Source organism: Halichoeres trimaculatus, unplaced genomic scaffold (genome assembly GCF_033239565.1).
Source record: "Halichoeres trimaculatus isolate MK-OKI-2021-1 unplaced genomic scaffold, fHalTri1.1 fHalTri1_scaffold_15, whole genome shotgun sequence".
NCBI lineage: Eukaryota > Metazoa > Chordata > Actinopteri > Labriformes > Labridae > Halichoeres > Halichoeres trimaculatus.
This window is the reverse complement of record NW_027437193.1, coordinates 34,438,330-34,456,673: the sequence shown is the minus strand read 5'-3', so window position 1 is coordinate 34,456,673 and position 18,344 is coordinate 34,438,330. Positions and strand designations below refer to the sequence as shown.

The 18,344-nt window shown below is 43.2% G+C and overlaps 1 protein-coding gene across 2 annotated transcripts; it reads right to left on the bottom strand.

The window, feature by feature from the left end:
• Window positions 1-10: 10 nt before the first annotated feature.
• On the bottom strand, window positions 11-15,425 carry LOC141804178 (major facilitator superfamily domain-containing protein 12-like). Of its 2 annotated transcripts, XM_074688501.1 has the most exons (12): window positions 15,269-15,425; window positions 14,623-15,086; window positions 14,286-14,405; window positions 12,127-12,337; window positions 11,908-12,037; window positions 9,791-10,003; window positions 9,519-9,611; window positions 9,328-9,420; window positions 7,536-7,706; window positions 5,888-5,982; window positions 3,765-3,895; window positions 13-2,046 (listed from the first exon to the last, which is right to left on the bottom strand). In XM_074688501.1, exons 2-12 carry the CDS (start codon window positions 14,768-14,770, stop codon window positions 2,003-2,005), a joined length of 1,449 nt encoding a protein of 482 aa, XP_074544602.1. In that variant the 5' UTR covers window positions 14,771-15,086; window positions 15,269-15,425; the 3' UTR covers window positions 13-2,002. The 2 variants fall into 2 exon arrangements, with proteins under 2 accessions (XP_074544603.1, XP_074544602.1); XM_074688502.1 differs by lacking the exon at window positions 15,269-15,425 and having other exon boundaries at window positions 11-2,046; window positions 12,127-12,218; window positions 14,623-14,762.
• Window positions 15,426-18,344: the final 2,919 nt, after the last annotated feature.

The window sequence follows — 18,344 nt, the reverse complement described above, 5'->3', positions numbered from 1 at the left end:
CACTCATTTGCTAAATTTCTGTGCAAAGTTTAAGTCAGGAAATATTTCTGTGAGATATTTTTCAAAGCGCAGCTCACATCATGAAATGATGGCACGTTTGAATGTTGACTAGTGTTTGACATGAATGGCTTTCTTGATTTAAAAAATATATATATCTTATTTTTTCAACATAAAAACAAATAATCAGGAGGTAAAAGTTTGATGTGTCAATTTTCACTGAGACAAAGAAAGAGGTGAAACAAAACGTTATATCAAAGCGAAAGAAGGTCAACACACCACCCGCACCACTTGGACCACCTGGACCAGTATTGTTCCTGCTGAATTAAGAACCACAGCTTCATCATATTTACAGATACATATGATTAAAACAAGATTTGACATTTGAGTGGATAGTTTAAAAAAATCACTTCTTGTATGTTTCTGCCATTTGGTGCAAACACAGAGACAACGATTGATAAGAAAAACCTCTGAACACACTGAGCCTGGACTGACTCTGTCCGGGTCATGATCACATCTGGTGTGAACATGGACTGCTTCATGAACTGGTGCTCAACAAACAAACAAACAGACAATCTGTGAGCTCTTCACTGACCGTGATTCCACTCTCATCATGATGATTGTCTGGATTTAGAGTTTCCACAGGAACTGGAGCAAAACACTCAGGGCCTGATCTACCAAGATCCCAGATAACCAGCGCTAAACTGTGTGTGTGCAACAGGTAACAGGAGCAAACTGCCTTGTGTTAGCGAGGGTTTAGCGCGTGCTACTTGCTGTCACTATCCAGTGTTTTGGAGAGCAGAGTGGCTGTAAAGCAAAAATGAAGTTTGAAGTCATGGAGTTGGAGAAATCAGACAGATGAGTCACAGGCTGCTGCACAGGAGGTGAGAGCTGGGTCCAAGGTGAAGCACCCTCCACAGTAACACTGGGACCATCATTACACACACGAAGCAGCTGGTCAGAGCTGTGTCTGGGCTGACCGTGACTGTCACGCCCTGGCAACAGTCAGGAGGTCATTCAGTGGGAGCGGTCATTCAACTGAGCCGGCGGCGGATGAAGAGGGAGGGGAGCGAGCAGGAGATGAATGTTAATTAAGCACAGGTGGAAATCAGCGCAGCAGGCGATAACAGAGCTGAAAAAATCGGCGCTCAGAAATGGGGTTGTTGGCTGATACGCACACAGAAGATCCTCTCCCCCTCGTCTGTCACTGCACCTCTGCCTCCTCCTTCACGCCACAATGACCTCAGCCGTTTGTGTGTAACACTGTGCCAGTTTGCGCCCGTCTTTCAGGTTTGACAAATCACTCTGCAGGTGCTAAATGCTTATATCTGCATCTCCTCCTCCCAGACTTATGAAGACAAACGTGCTGAATGCATTGTTTGTGCTACTATGCTCTACGGGCAGACCCAATCCTTGATGCACCCAGTTAGTGAATCAGCTATCATGTTTGTGTTTTTATACACGTAGACCTTTGGTAGATCAGGCCCTCACTGTGGAAACTGAAGGTGTTTCTGAACTTCATAGTGTTTTTTGATGTTTTCTGATAAACTTCTGACAACTTTCAGTGCTTACACATTTCTGAAGTTTATCACGGCTGGACGACAGCAAGGTGAACTCCATAACTCCATCACAGTGAAGAGTGAAGAAAGCACCTAAAATCAAAATTTAACAAAGACTTCTTCAATAAAAATAGGTTATAAAATTTTGAGGACACAACATCTGAGATGAAAATAAGAAGTGAGCAGCTGTTAGGTCGCTCTCCCTTTCCTGTGTCCCTGAAATCCCTTATTACTCCAGTCACTTTGTCAGAGGTCTCATGTGCAGCCAGGAAGAAATCCCCCTGATGCTTTTTCCCTGAGAGCAAAAGAAAAAGTTCCAAAGAAATAAAAGTAAAAAGCTCCTCCAGAGTCTGACTCACAGTGTGCTTCTGACGTGCTAACAGAGTCCACGCAGAGTCCACGCAGAGTCCACGCAGAGTCCACGCAGAGTCCACCCTGAGTGAGCTTTAATTGATCCGGGCTTCATCCTCAGCAATTTCTGGCAAACCTCCTACACACTCATACACATACACACACACACACACACACACACACACACACACACACACACACACACACACACACACACACACACACACACACACACACACACACACACACACACACACACACACACACACACACAGTGGGGTAGTAAGTAAACTGTTCAGTTCAGGTCTGTGTCTGTTGCTGACAAAGGTAGAGATTCCTCCCTGCAGCTCACTATTTCTGTCTTTAAATCCTTAAACCAGTGTTTCTCATCCAGAGGATCGTGACCCAAAAGTTAGTTGAGGAACCGTTTTCAGGGAGTTGCTTGGCCAAAGAAAGAAGAAAATCATGTGCTTTGATTTTGAAGGGGTTTCTTTGTGCAGCAGAGTGCTGTCTATTTAATAGAAATAGAAATAGAAATAGTAAATACTTTATTTATCCCCGAGGGGAAATTCAGGAGTCACCGCAGCATTTAAGAAAACAAAAGTAAGAAAGAGAAAAGAAAGTGCAAAAAGAAAATAGATGACGACATCCGTCCACCACTCTCCAGTCAGCCAGCCTCCACCTCCACAGGGTCCAGGACTGAGCCTCCCCAGCAGTCTGTTCAGTCTCTGTCTCCTGGATCCTGTCTGCTCACAGCAGGCGAAGCTCCTCCAATGTGATGCCGGCGTCCGATGCCAGCTCCGTCAGCCACGTCCGTGACCAGCACGATGCCACTGGGCTAGCACGGCTAGCTCGTCCATCTTATTGGAGACAGATCCCACGTTCCCAACAACTATGGATGGAAGGACAGGTCCACGTTGTCACCTCCCAGCACGTCGTCCTCACCTCCTCCCCCTCAGCTCGAGGGAAATCATCAAGCCCTACACTAGTTAGCATTGACATGCTACAAGCTGCTAACAGCTAATTTCGCATGTAAACAATGCAGCCATGGTTACATGTAGGATCTCCAGACAAACACAGGAGAAAAGTAGTAAAAATATCGCTGAAGCCACAAAAAGTTTGGTGTCCGCGACCGACAATGAACCATACAAAGTGATGATCCACTCCAAATACAAAGATGATGAAAAAGAGACGAAAAAAATACAAGAAACGGACAAAGAAGAGAGAGCTGCTGCAACAGGCAGCTACTTGGGCAGCGCCAAGCAACGGGAAAAAAAAAAGTTTTAAATTTTTTAAACTATGTTCTTGTTTTGCTGCTGTGACTCTGAATTTCCCTTTGAGAATTAATGGAGTACATTCTATTCTATTCTATTGTTAAAGTTTGTTGTCATGTGCCATTTGAGCGTCATGATACGCAGGTACAACAGCTGCTATAGATCTGGACGTTCATAACCTGAGGCCGGAGGAGAGTAAAGACCTTAATGCTTTGAGCAGCGCAGCGCTGGCACATGAAGCCGTCAGAAGCAGCATACTGTGATGTTCTTTATCTCAGGCTGGAACTCTGCCATATTCTCATTAAATGAACTTAAGAGGTTGGAGATGTTCCTCTGTTTGGGCTGTCATTAAGGGGTGACAGTGGGTCCTGAAGCCTGACCAGGTGAGAACCACTGCTTTAATCATGTAATGTACTGGATTTGTTATAACAGATGCAGCAGAGAGATTACAGGTGGTTTCTGTGGAGTATCAGATATTTATCACAGCTGTTTAATAAAAGAAAAACATGTCTGATGACTGATTGAGCTGAGAGTACCACAGAGTACCTCACAGACTGAGTCTTAGGACAGGTTTTGGACTCACGTGGTCTGATCTTGATGGGCCAGATGAGGATGGAGCACAGAGCGAGAGTCGCCACCACAGCCACACCTCCAGTGACGATGACCATGACGTAGTGGTAGAACCACACACAGGCAGGACAACAGTTCGAAGTGCTGGGGGGGGGGGGGGGGGGGTTATTATCACATCATGTAAACAGACTGTTCTCATTTATTACACATTTCCACTGTTTCATATTCATTGAATCGTTTGGAAAGCAGAGTTCATCAAACTTTACTCCAGAGCACCGAGTTGATCAAACTCTTTTATTTGACATAAAATTATACCAATTTTTTTTTAAACTTAAATGCCAACAAGGTCAATGCAAAGAGAGCACACCTCCTCTGTGTTTCTACTCAGGAAGTCTGGAGTGGAAATGAAAACACCTCTTCTCATCTTGTTGTTGTCTCTGTGTGAATAACACAGAAGGAATTGGTTTCACCTGTGTCACCTCTAAAATGTGTAATAATTGTGGAGGACGCTTGTGTTTTCAATATCATGCAAACTGACCATGTCGGTAACATATTAAGTACAAATTCTGGGCCTAAATACCGACCTTAGCTAATCCAGTCTAAATCAGCATCTCAGGAATTTAAGGCGGTAATTTACATTTTTAAGACAGTCTTTGTAGCTTTTTCTGATCATTTTCTGCTAAAAATGATTCAGACAGTGTTGGTCGTTCTAAATTAGGATTTTAATAGCACTTTGGATAGACAGAAGATGGAAGGAGACTGTCTTTGTCCCTCTATGTCATTGATTAACAGGCTATAAATAGTCTGATTTATGGACTTAAATATATCAGTGAAAAAAAACACACCTCCCTGGATAAATAAACACTCACAGGATATCAGGCCAAAACGATCATGATGAAAACAAATCAAACAGCACAGGGTCAACATTTAGACAGCTCCTGCTGAAGCACAGTGTGTCAGCGCAGCGTTTCCAATCAGAAACATGAGAAACACGTTTTCTACTGGCTTCACCACACCAAAACCTGACGTCAGGGGGTCACTGTGAAATGACCAGAGGTCCCGGTCTAACACTAACCTTGTGTGGGTACGGCTCAGGTGTTGGGTCCAGGCTCCTGATGTCAGGTACCAAAAATGGATGTTTGCTCTGAATAGGAGCTTTATAAACTATAACTGTTAGAAACAGTGAATGCCCTCACCATAATGTGACCCAGTGCTTTCTCCCATTGGCTTAAGATTCAGAGCCACAGGTTACCACAGGTAAACATGTGAAACAGCACTAAGTTAGAGCAGCTATCCCCCTAACAGGCGCTTTCAGACAATGCGCTCTCCTTTTCTGAAATTTAGCTCCTACATTTTCCAGAGTGACAGATTTGTCTGTTTGTAAATGTTTATCATCAGCTCTCAGAGGAAGAGTCCATGTTTTCCTGCTCCTTCTAATGAGGTGTGCTGTCTTTGGTGTTTAATATTCAGTGAGTGATAAATCCATAAACATCTTTATCAAATACTTGGGCTCTGATATTTTCCAGAGCATTCTGTGAAACAGATGTCTGATTTTTATCCTGTCCTGTGTTTCCTCTTGGTATTTCCTTTTATAAAAACTGTTAAACAAAACTTAGCAGGACATCTTTAGTTTTCTAGTGAGCCCTCAGAGAAAGTCTCAGCTGTGTTAACCTGTTGAACGTCTCTGTGGTGTCTTCATTCTGCAGTCACACTTCCTGTGACAGGACCAGAGTGAAGTATTTTCTACCCTGATGTGTTTGGACGACAAACAAGCAGAGTCACACGATGTTGATTAAAGGGGTTTGGTTGTTCTACCTCAAGCAGCATGACAACCACACCCCTGGGTGACAGACTGAGGACAGGTTCCCAGGTGTGTGTGACAGCATGTGGGCCCCCTCACCTGGGTCAGAGGCCTCTGGGCCCGCCCCCTGATCTCCACACATGGGATGCTGTCTACAGACTGTCAGAAAACAGGGGGGCCTCTATGACTCAGCTAACAGAGCAGTCACAGCAACACCACATGTCAGGGTAAAAAAGGAATTACTCTCTGCTCTAGTTATCAGAGCTTCCTCTCATTAGCAGCTTTAATATGTGTTGTTGGGCAGTAAAGTGTGTGACTGTGTCTGAAGTACTTACTGACAGGGATGCAGGGCCTGGATGACCATCACAGCCACTCCGTTAGCAAACTTATCGGTGAAACTCATGGCTCCATAAACAAACGCCCCGCTTTGCTGCTCAGACACACACACATTATGAGGAGGGAGACCAGTTAGATGACACTCTTTAGTCCAAAACACAGGCATGAGAACATAAGCACTCACAGAAAAAAAGCCAGAACACACCTGAGCATACGTACTGTTTGTGCTTATTTCAGTCCCAAACCCAGACGTGCCTCATGTGAGTAGTGCACACAGCTGGGCTTCCAGCAGGACACGTACACTTCATGGACAGGCTGACATTTTGCTTTTCAGATTAAAAGTGAGTTTTTCATTCACTTGGGAGCTTTTTCTTTTTCATGAAGACAGAATGGTCCTGTCAGACCGTGAATGGTGAAGACAAATGACAGGGAATGATTTCCCAATTTACAAACACTCTCTTCGGTCTAACATTTTTGATTTCTTTCCGTTTGATAGTGTTTTTGTTTGTTTATCTATCTGTGTTGCCATCTCAGTGTTTTTCTGCATGTGTGGTTTGTTACAGCAGACGTCTGTCTAACATGAGTCTGGTTCTGCCTGAAGTTTCTGCCTGTTAAAAGAAGTTTTCCCTTGATCCTTTGCTCTGAGCCTTTTCACAGTGCCACCAACTCCTTTGCCAGAGTGTTTCAGACAGGACGTCTTTTTCTTTTAACAGTCAGTGTCCTCTTCTCTATGGATGGTTTATTTGTTCTGCAACATTGAAATATTTCTTTCAGCCTCTTTCATCCACGCTGTTTGTAAAAAACTGGCACAACCAGTCTGAAAATAATTCAGAAAAACCAGAGCAAGCATTATTTTCCTTCAGGCTGGATTACTGTAACTCCCTTTAATCCAGCTGAGACTCTTCAGCTGGTTCAGAGTTACTGATCAGAGACCTCACAGGGACTCCCTGAGCTCTCAGATCTCATGGTTTCTCTGGATCATTGCTCATGGCTGATCAGACTGAGACCAGAGTGAGTCTGAGCTGATTCTTATCCAGTCTTGATGTTGAGTCTTAGTTAATAACTCATCACTGAGGAGTCTACTACTGCTCCATTTGTACAGCATCTTCAGATAACATTGTTATTTGAACTTTATAAATACATATTGATTGATTATGTCATTAAAAAACTTTAATGTACTAAAAAAAGCATTATAGAAGTGTTGAAGAAGACTAAAAATAACTCTTGACAAGAACAAAAATAAAGTGAAGATAAAAACCAGGAAACATCATGATACTGACAAACGGGGTCAGGAGCAGCTGGTGTGCAGCAGTGTAGCTCACAGAACTATTCCAGAACTTTCCTGTGACATGAAACTGTGTTGTGGGTCCAAGACTTCAGCAGATCAGTGACACAGACAACATCCCCCAATATCAAACTCATGAACAACATCTGCTCAGAAACACTGGGAGACAAACACCAGAAGTTTCCCTGGACTGTGTGCATGTTCAGTGGGGTTAAAACTACACACAGAGACACACACACACACACACACACACACACACACACACACACACACACACACACACACACACACACACACACACACACACACACACACACACACTCACACATTCACACACACACACACACACACACAGGTCTCACCGTCTGATCAGCAATGAGATCTGCGGTCATGGCCAGGGAAATAACCAGGAGTGTGGCTGAGCCCGCCCCCAGCAACATGGCTGCTCCATAGACCAGCTGACCCATCCTGATGTCCATCAGCACCCAGGAGGAGAAGGCTAGGATCAGCAGGAGACCCATGAAGTAGGTGAGCTTCATGAACCAGAGGAGACACAGAGTGTCAGGTGAAGTCATCAAAGAGCTCAGACTCAGAATAATGATTTGATTTCACTTCACGTCTTTAAAAAAACACTGGATGCACTGGAGCGTGAAGATCCCTCTGAGCCGTCAGCTATGAACCACCTCAGATGTATTACTGTGTTGTTCTGGCTGTGATTTCTTATTTGATTAAACATTTCTGCGCAACCTATCAGCAGTGGGTCTCAACTATAAAAAGAGAGACTGAACAACAGAAGAAACACGCTCATCAAACTGTGGAATTACTGTGAAATAACGGCACAGTGAATATTAGAGGCTAGAAGCTGAGGAGCAGCATTTAACCTTTCAGGATGATCAGACCATGACCTCAGTCATGTTTTCAGTCAGGCTGGGGAGTTTAAAGATGCTGTGAGGAAGATCTGTTTTAATGAGACTGCAGTGACACCCTACGGCCCGGGGTGGGACACACACTGAGGTGAAGACGTAACTCAGAACAAGGTGTGTGTTTGATTTGGAAACAAATGGAGATCAGATGTTCTTTTAACTCAATTTTTCTTTGTTCAAGTCAACTTTTTCCCAGATCCATCTCCACGAGGTAAGGTATTTATCAACAGTTAAGTAGAGCTACACTTTGAAACCTGACAACAAGCTAACTTTGTCAGTTTGTACCATAGTTTAGTAGCTGCTATATTTATCTCTACTCACAGCCCGGTGCTCTGAGACGTGTCTGTAACGTTAGTGAATCCTGGTTCTGTCCTACCAGAGCTCATCTACCAACTCCAACCTCACCAAGCAGAGCTAACGTAACCTCACTCTTCATTTTATTGATAGACTCTCAAGTTTGAACAGACCACTGCAGAATAACTGCTGACTGTGGGTTGGAGGCAACATTAGCACAAACACATTAGCCCTTTTAGCATTTAGCTTGTGTGTTGGCCTATAGCTGGTGCTCTATCTCTCTCCTGTTTGTCTGCTCTTCTCTCCTTTTTCTGTCTGACAGTTAGGCTCCAGTGTCCACCATCACTACAAAATTAATCACAGAAATCGTTTTCAGCAGAGAAAAACACAGATCTCTCTTCTCTCTACTAAACTTCATCAGCCGGCGTGGTGTTGTCATGGAGATCTAGATGTGTCATAAACCAATACAGTCCTGATTTATCAATTAAGGAAGTTGAGAAACAGCATTATAAAATAACCTGTAATCTGTAATATTGGTGCTGATAATCTCTTTTCAAAGTGTGGATTACGATCAGGCAGATATCTAGAAGGAAGACTTTTTCTAGATCACTGATAAAGTCCTCGATGTTAATATGCTCAACATGCAGAGGATACTTTGGTGATGCCTGGTACCGATTTGTTCTGTTTATGTTCTTGTGCTTGTGGCAAAAGGCTCACAGTCTTACCCACAGGAACTCTAACGTCTCAGGATCCACAAGGCTGAAAGGTACTTTTCAGGTTAAAAAAATCTGGAACCAACTGTTTTGATCCCCACCCCTTTCTTTGTTGTGATGGTATAATTTCTGCAACATGAAGAGGTCTGACTTTTATGTTTTCTCTGATATGTTGGAGAGAATTCAGCTCTGATGAGGCTGAGCACTGAGTGTTTTTCACTTACACATTTCCCGATGCGTTTGCTGAGAGGCTTCATGATGAAAGTGGAAATGAAGCCACTCAGGTACATCACTAACGGGATTGTTGCAATGTATTTCTGTTAAACAAAGAGAAGAAACAAAACATGACCATGTGACGAGCTGCTGAACCAGTCATCATGAACAGAATAATGAGGTCAGGTTGTTCTGCTGTTACCTTAGGCAGTCCCAGGGTGTTGATGAGGTACATGGAGATGTAGGTCTGAGACAGGTTGACCATCAGCCTGGTGCACATGTAGAGTAAGGCCACCTGAGAGGAACAGCAGAGAGGTGTCAGGGTTAACGGGCGGAGTGAAGTGGAGCAATGGTAACAATGAGCTTCTTCTCCTTCCTGATCAGTTATTAAAGAGAAAGTGTAGTTCGGCCCTCTGTGTGTTTGATCTGATTCTGACAGCATCACATCAACTCTCAGAAGCAGACTCCCTCCACCTGATAAAAAGCCGGCTGCTGCAGCCAACACTTCCACTGCAGGAGAGGCGAGTTAGTCTTAGGCCGAGAGAGCAACGGTCTCCTTTCACCCTCCTCCTCCTCTTCTCTGCCCTCATCTCCTTCTGTTTCCACTTTGCCCAGCCGCTCTTTGGTCCCTAGGTGGAAGATGAGGGAGAAAACTGCCCCGATGCCCAGCACGATCAACGCCAGATTCTGTAATCAGACAATGTAGGTTCAGGTTTTTGCATGACAACTCTGAGGGGAGAGGGAGGAGGTGGTTCCACCCATTACTACACATAACCTCCAGGGCAGTGTAAACATGTGTCTAACTTCATGTTTACCCAGACACGAAGAAGTGATTGATCCATTTATTTCCACAGCAGCTCTGAGTATGACCAGTCATCACACTAACACCGCTGACAGGTGAGACTTATTATTTCCTCTTTATGGTAACTGTCAGAGGGTGAAAGGTAGGGGGGATTGGAACCAGTTTACACTCTGTGGGTTTCAGTCCTGCAGTTTTAACCTGTCACACTGAGAAATTCAAAGAGCCAAATGGAGAAAATAAAAGATCCTACAGCGTTCAAAGATTAGCTGAATAAAATGCAAGAACAACAGATTCTGATCATATGGGACTGAAAACTTTAATATGAAGCTGAAATTATGCATGAAGTTCTGTCTACCTTGTCTTTAGTCAGTAACTATGCAAATCTACTGTTGAATGTTGTTAAAAAAAACATATTTTGCTTTCACTATGGAAGTCAGAGGGTCTGCGAAACTATTCCTTCAGCAGAGAATTAAAGACCTTTTTTTAAAAAACAAAGAAAAATCCAAAAGGTTGGTTTCTTTAGGAAACAGCAGCGTTATAGGCGAGATGATGTACAAAAGCAGAAACCTCCTACACTGGAGCAAATGCAGAAGTGCCAAAAAGTGCAGTTTGCCAAATGTCCACCAGAGGCTGTCTACGGAAGTACTATACACATACAGACCACTTCAAAGAAGCACATTTTTTACAGCAGAAATGAACATTTTTACAGCCTGGTTCAGAAATAACGGGACGTTAAATTTTCTCTCAACCCAGTGCTTCAGAGGATATTAAGGTCACAAGTTTGTCCAATCAGAGGCACAGCTGACCTGACTGATGACGAGCACCACAGACTAGATAAAACATGGACGTAGTCTCCCTGACGCCACCCGTCTGTTTCTGAAACAGAAAATGTAGCACACTGGCTATAGCGGCCATATTGGTAGTGGCAAGGGCTTCTCCTACAGCCATAGGGCGCCTGTCGGTCACGTGACATGAGCTGTGCCTCTGATTGGGCAAGCTCAGGATCTTAATATCCTCTGAACAGCCGAGTTAGAAAAAATTCACTGATAGTAAACTTAGTTACTCAGACAGGAGACGTTTTTTGAACCAGGCTGTAAACAGTTTCATTTCTGCTTTGAAAATTGCTTTTTTTGGCTTGGTGTGTATGTGACTTCTGGTACGTTCAGAGCCAGCCTCAAGCAGACACTGGAGAAACAGCAGATTTTAGCTCTTCCCTGTAGCTGTTAGAGAGGAGGCTCACCAAAGCCCGCCTCTTTACCTCACACTACCCCGACAGAATGTTAGCTTCAGTTTAACATTTCCAAAATGGCACTTGGTGACGATAGGCTTTACGGCATCGCTTCAGGGCACAGATGGCCAAACGGTCAAAGGTCACACCACATGAGATTTGACCTTGAGCAGGGGGCTGGGGTTCAATCCAGCCTGTGGCCTGTTTCCCTCCTGACACTCCCCACTCTCATCCCCTCTCCTACTCTATCCACTGTCCTCTGCTGGCTCATTAAAGGCATGAAGACCACAAGTAACTGTAGATACAAAAATAAAATCTTTACTTCAGAAACTGACGGTGACATCACAGAGACTACGTCCATGTTTTGTTAGCTCCGTCTCGTCCATTTGTGTCTGACGTCACAGCATGAGCTCTCTGTTATTGGTCAACCTGCTCCATGTGTCTTACCTACACATATGTTACCACTTAACCCTCACCTGTTTACTCGAAATGCTTGGTCACCTGAGTTACACAAACTCTAGAACATTCACTGGCGTCCTATGGGTCAGAGCTCTTTCTCACCCTGAAGATGGGGATGTCTGCTGGTCCCAGCGCATCACTGAGGGGGTCATCGTCCTCTCCAGCCTGGACATGGAACAGGAGGAACGCCACTGCATACACCGTGATGTTGGCTACAACTGTGAACGCATATCTGAACGGACACACAAACACACACACACATTCAGGATCTTTGTCTTTTCTTATCCTGGCTTGTTGACGGGGTGTTCCTGTCACACACACCTGTACGCCGTGAGCTCCACTTTAGCGTGCTCACAGGTGACCAGCTCTGGGATCAGAGACAGGTGGGAGATCTGAGTGGCCGCCCAACCGAACTGAAACACGATGATGAACGGGATGAAGTAAGTCAAACTGACCCACTGAGGAGTCAGGCTGTTACAGCCCAGACACTGGTTGAAGATGAAGGCGAAGGACAGCATCACACTCAGTGTACCTGGATAACACACACACAGTCAAACACAACGAATAACAATCATCATGACAAACTTCTGCTCATCATCTAAGGATCAACCCTAAATCCTGACACTCCTATTGAACAGCTGAATGTAGTCCTCACTTCTTATGCTGTTGGAGAGAAGAACCACAGCAGGGAGGTCTTCACAAAATGATGTTGGTATAAAAAGTGACTGGCTGCAAACCCTTTCCACTTCATCTCTGGAGTGATAACATATGGTCATAAGGGTTTCAGCCCTCCTGTGTCTGACGGCTCATTTCACAAGGAGCACAGCCACATCAGAGGAACAAAGTTTACCACAGCTTCAGGGTATTTCTCTTCCAACCTGAGAAAATATGTCCAGGGATGCAGCTTCACGTTGCTTTTATTAAAAAACGGACGTAAAGCTGCCTCTGCTGATTTTATTCTGAGGAACTTTCTTGTGTAGTGGAGAAACACTTGGCGAGCAGGGTCCGCTTTGGCTCAAGTAACGAAGACGTGTACTTTGTCCACCACTGGCAACACACAGCACATTATGAACATCTCAGCATGTGGTTTGTAATAAATCGCTTAACGAGTGTGTGTGTGTAAGTGTGTGTGTGTCACTAGGCCACATGCACCTAGTCAATCATTCCACTGTGGAGAACTGATCATCTCTTTGGGCCCAACCTGTATTTCTCTACCCCTATGGAGTCTTGTAAAACCAGCTCTGACCTGAGTAGCATGAATAAAATGTACGTATGGAGTTCAGTATGGGAGCATAGTTCAAACAACACTTTCATAAAAGGTTAAATGAATTTATGAGTAACTGTTGAAAAAAAGGCTAACTGACAGAAAAACAAAACTTCAGACTGTTCCTCTAGCCTCTGAGCACACGATGCTACCTGCAGGATGCTAAAGCTGCTCAGAGCAGCCACAGGGAATACTTTTGGGAATAGTAAAATACTGTACGTTGGGCGGGAGAGCCAAGAAGACATTAGACTCTCAAAAGAAAAAAATGAATATATTAATGTCACCCAGACTCCCTCAGAGTCCACAGCCAACTCTGGCTGCACAAAGGCTGCGACTGTGATGGAGGTATTTTGGCTTCAAAACGGTCCAATGGTAGAAGGCAGAGCCACACTGTCCATCTATATACAGTCTATGGTATCAGCAGACAACATCTCATCACTCCTGTAATTGCTTTCCACCACTGCCTCCCTGTGCACTCTGGAATTTATCTTAAGATTTTAGCTCCTCTCCATCTCAGAAACGTTTACAACTAAAGAGCTGTCCCGCAGCCTGAGGCTCAGCTCCAGACCCCTCAGCTTTGAAGCCACCTTTCTGAGGAGATGGCAGATCCAGTAACATCTTCTAAATCTCTCCTTAAAACTCAGACTTTACTGACTTCATATAATTTTACCATTTTAATTCTATTTTAAATGTCAATGTCATTAGTTTAATTTCAATCTATTTTATGTTGTGTCTCTTTTCATTTTTTAATTTATGTTTTAATTGCTTGTTTTTGTTTCCTTTACCTCATCCTTTCCTTGTTTTAACCTGAGATGTCATTGTTCCCCCTTTCTCTATTTTTTTTCCCTCAATCTTTTTTCTTCATATCTTAAGATTACACTCAGCCATGACTACTTATCTACTGGTGATAAATGTTTCCTTTCATCCCCTTAATTCTCTGCCATGCTTTTATCTGCCAAAGCACTTTGTAAACAATATGTCGTTAAAAGTTTTATAAATGTTTGCATGCTCTCTTTGGTGTTCTCAGTTTCTTTTTCGTTTTTGTGTTATTTTCTTTTTGTTGTCAATTTTGCACAATGGGGCCACCGTAGCAAACTGACCATGCCCTGCACATAGACTGTATGGCCCTGCATATCAGGGCCTGGGGTTCCTTTCAACTAGGTGAAACTGAAACATTAATAAGGGCTCTTTGACTGAGGGACTTCCTTTGACTCACCAACCAAATGCCATGTTTTCCTCTTGCCATAGCTGCCACAGCCAGGGCTTTGGTCAGACTCGTAGCCAACGAGAGGAGTGCTGATGGCATCAGCGATCTGCCCAACCAGCAGCAGCACACCTACACAGGCAAGGGGACAAAACTTTCACCAAACATGGCACACAATGACGAGGCATTTTTAAAAAATAATTAGATAGATAGATAGATAGATAGATAGATAGATAGATAGATAGATAGATAGATAGATAGATAGATAGATAGATAGATAGATAGATAGATAGGCAGACAGGCAGACAGACAGACAGACAGACAGACAGACAGACAGATATAGACTTACCTGCATAGGAGTTTTGAAAGCCCAGGACTGAGTGGTAGAACACTAAGAGGTAAGTGAACCACATGGAGGCACACAGGTCATTCAGAAAGTGTCCCACAGCATAGCTGAGTCTCCGTGGAATAGGCAGGCTGCTCATCGTGTCCGACATGACGCCTATAAAAACTGTAACTGTAACTGAAGCCTAATCACGCGCCTCCACCCACCACAACAGAAAGGCTTTAAATCCTGTCACACGACATAGAGTTAGACCGTCTCCTCGAAATGTCCCACAAAGCGTAATGACGACAAGCCAGTTTGGTTTTCGGATAGGCCTAGCCTGTTTTTAACATGTTAACGTCTGCCCGTAAGATGAATTTTGATCGTCCATTCAGCCAGACACCAGTCCCACAGCTCGCCGTGTTTTAGGGCACACTGGAAGTCATCTCCGTGCCAGTTTCCTCGAGTGCTCAGGTGACTCTGGAGAGCTGTGACAAAGCAGGAAGGAGTTAAACAGAAACGAAACCGGCTCATATGACAAAACTTTCATCATTTCTCCCTTTACGTCACGTTTACACAACAAACAAGCGGAATGACAGAGACGGAGCGACGCATCGTATCTCAGGAAGGTCTAAACAATGGAAAGTGCCTATTCCTTCAGGAAACAAACCATCTCAGTGCGACAGTACTTCACTGTCGTTAAGGAATCCCCACATCTGGCTCCAGAGACACAGGCAGATGTAAACACCAATACACAGAGCAGACAACGCTGATGTAAGCATATAAACCAAAAGGAGGCCGCGCTATCTCCCTTCAGCCAATCACAGAGGCCCTATGCGTTGAACGTCCTCAAATAACAGAAGAAGGCCACGCTGTCATACGTCATCACGTACACCGTACTGTAAGCGATGTAATGTTATGTAGACCCGCACCAGGGCCCAAATAAAGGACAGTGTATTAGTTCAGGCGTTTTGGGAAGAAATTAATAGTTTTAATATGTGTTAAAAAGTGTGGCTTTAACTTTAAATGAAGCTGACACAGAGTTATTACTTTGTGACCTGTTTGGTTATTTGTGACAACAGGAAAGATATATGGACAATATTTTACTGCCTTTTTTTCTTGAATTCATTATCAAAACATAAAAAGGTGTTAAAAATGGTGTTGTTGGGTTTTTTTTTCTCTGCCTTTACGGCTTCTACGTATTCATCAGCGGATCCTTTGTCTGCATTCAACTTGTCCTCTTTCCTGATCTTAAAAACATTTTTATCAGTGTACTTTTACAGGAGATCTCAGAGGGTTTCATTCCTCGATACGCTGCTTTTATTTATGTCCTTTTTTACTGTTGATCTTTTTTTTGTAAAGCACCATGTAAACTTGTTATAAAAAGTGCTATGTAAATAAAGTTTCATTATTATTATTATTATTGTTGTTGTTGTTGTTGTTGTTGTTGTTGTTGTTGTTGTTGTTTTCCTGTTCCAAGTTTTCCCTACAATGTTCTCCTGAATTTCCATTCTCCTTTACATTAAATTAAGTATGAATAATGGTTGAACTAAAAACAACCTGATCCAGAGTGTTAAGGGCAAAGCATGCTCTGACTCCAACATTCAAATCCTATTCTTGCTTTGCCACCACTTGTAAGCTTAATCCTGAAGCCCCTTTTGGGTTGACCTTTAATGTTTGCACTTGGTGGCAAAATACATTACAGAGCCAAGTGAAACAGAAGTAATATGAGAGTAAGTCTGAGCAAATTGTTAAATCAAAACATGTCAGAAATGAGGAATTCTGTTCATGAGTCATTAAAAATCTTCACATGATAGGCTGATTTTATTCTACACGTCTGTTTTGATAGAGATGTTAAGTGTTTCTGACTAAAGATAGTTTAAATACAGGAGTGTTGAGATCCATTACAGCTAAGTTGTTCCCCAAAGGATCTGAAACATGCTGTCCCAAATGACCATGCCATGAATCTTATTTGAAAAATACAAGCACATCTTATTTCACATTTTTAACAAATGTCTTATCATAAGCCACATTTAGTTTACAATTCTGGATAAAATCCTTATTTTGGGATATTAGAAGCCAACAATTTAACCCAAGTTTCCTAAAATGAGCCAAGAAAAATCTGACAAAGGGATTTAAAAAGGAAAAATGACCTGTTGAGTTGGTAAAAGAAATAAGCTTCTTAAACTAAGAACAAGATAGTTCTTCAGGAAACTAAAAAGTTTCATTTATATAACCCTTTGATAGACCTTTTTTTACTCAGAGTCATTCAGGTCAGCTTTGTTGTCTTGTATCATCTTGAAATGAGATGTTTTTCTGGACTTGAGAGGTAAAAGTCTTCAGACACTTTCCTCCAGCAAACAGACAGAAACGCCTGCCTTGTTTTCTGTCCGTTAGGTGTTAGGTTGACAAGAAGTTGTCATGCTGCAGATAAGCTTAGGTAATTATTAACTAATATTAGGTTATAGGAAACATTTCCTGCGTCCCCCTTAGCTTCTGCCTTTCACTGAGCTCACTGAGCTGTTCAGGGTCCTGAGTGTCAAACACCTTTCTTTAATAAACAAGGTCATTTCCTGATAAGACTCTTCAGAAACATTTCCTCATGTGGGAGAAAAAGATGCACATTAGAAATGAATATCTTTCAGGGCAGTGTAAGCCCTTATTCTCTGTTTCTGTGGATCACTCTCTGTCTATCCTTTCCCTTTCCATTAGGAGTCTCTGACCCCGGCACAGAGGCCTCACTTGAACGTCACATTTGGGTCATCTTGACACTGACTCTGGCTGTGGCTGCATTGATTTCAGGGACAACTAATCTCTCCCTCACGTGTTGAAGTACTGAAATGCAATAAAATCGACTCCGGTTATGTCTATACCGTCTCCGGTTTGACTTCTGACCTCCAACTCAAAGCAGCTTACAGCACGTTTACACACAAACAAAATGTCATTTATTCAAACAATCAGGAGCGGGAGCGCTGTAGGGTGAGGAGAAGTTGAAGGAAAAAAGGTGATTCGGTGTGGTTTTCTGTTAAAACGCGTCCATCTTAGAGGTTAACTTGTTGATCATGCGACTGCCAGTCATTGCCCTCCCTATCCCTTAAACTTTAAACCCTAAACCCTAACCCTCGTGCTGTTAGATTGCTGGCCTCTGTTGGAAAGTGATGAGGCTGCAAACTGGGAATGAGATGGCACTTTGTTTCTTCTAAGGAAACCTGCACGTCATCATACAGCTCACCTGAGCAGCACACTGAACAGATTTTTGTTCCCACAAGACAATATTAGAACCATCTGACTGTCCAATCAGAGACACAGCTCAGGTCACGAGACTGACGAGGGCCCTATAGCTGTTAGAAAGGAAGCTCAAAGCCTGCATCATATCCAATATGGTTGTGTCCACGGATTGGCTTTGGCTTTATTTTGTTCAGTCCGTGGATTCTCTGAGTTCATTGGTCAAAGTTAGTCTCAGCAGCTTTGTCAAAAGATGTGAAGAGAAAACTCTTAGTGAGGGACTTTTAGTGTCATTTAGCAGTCCTTGTGGAAAGTTAAAATTGTTTGTTAGCACAGACCCTGATCAGGAACCAGAGATCTGAACCAAAGACTGTCTCCATGTCCAGCTAGGGATCGAACCAATTTGCCCCAAACTCTGACAAGGTGCAGTTCTCCAGCTTCTCCTCCCTTTATGTTAAAACTGCAATAAAAACATGACGGGGATGAAAAGATTAAGATTTTTTAATGGAGTTATCTGACTT

Bases quoted from the DNA above. Each gene is read 5' to 3' on its own strand.
- LOC141804178 (XM_074688501.1), bottom strand. From the start codon at position 14,770: ATGTCGGACACGATGAGCAGCCTGCCTATTCCACGGAGACTCAGCTAT. The intron at 3,896-5,887 runs GTAAGTACTTCA...CCCCCCCCCCAG, and splicing joins CAGGCCCTGCATCCCTGTCA to CACTTCGAACTGTTGTCCTG. The intron at 2,047-3,764 runs GTGAGTCCAAAA...ATGAGTGTGTAG, and splicing joins GCCCATCAAGATCAGACCAC to GAGGTTTGCCAGAAATTGCT.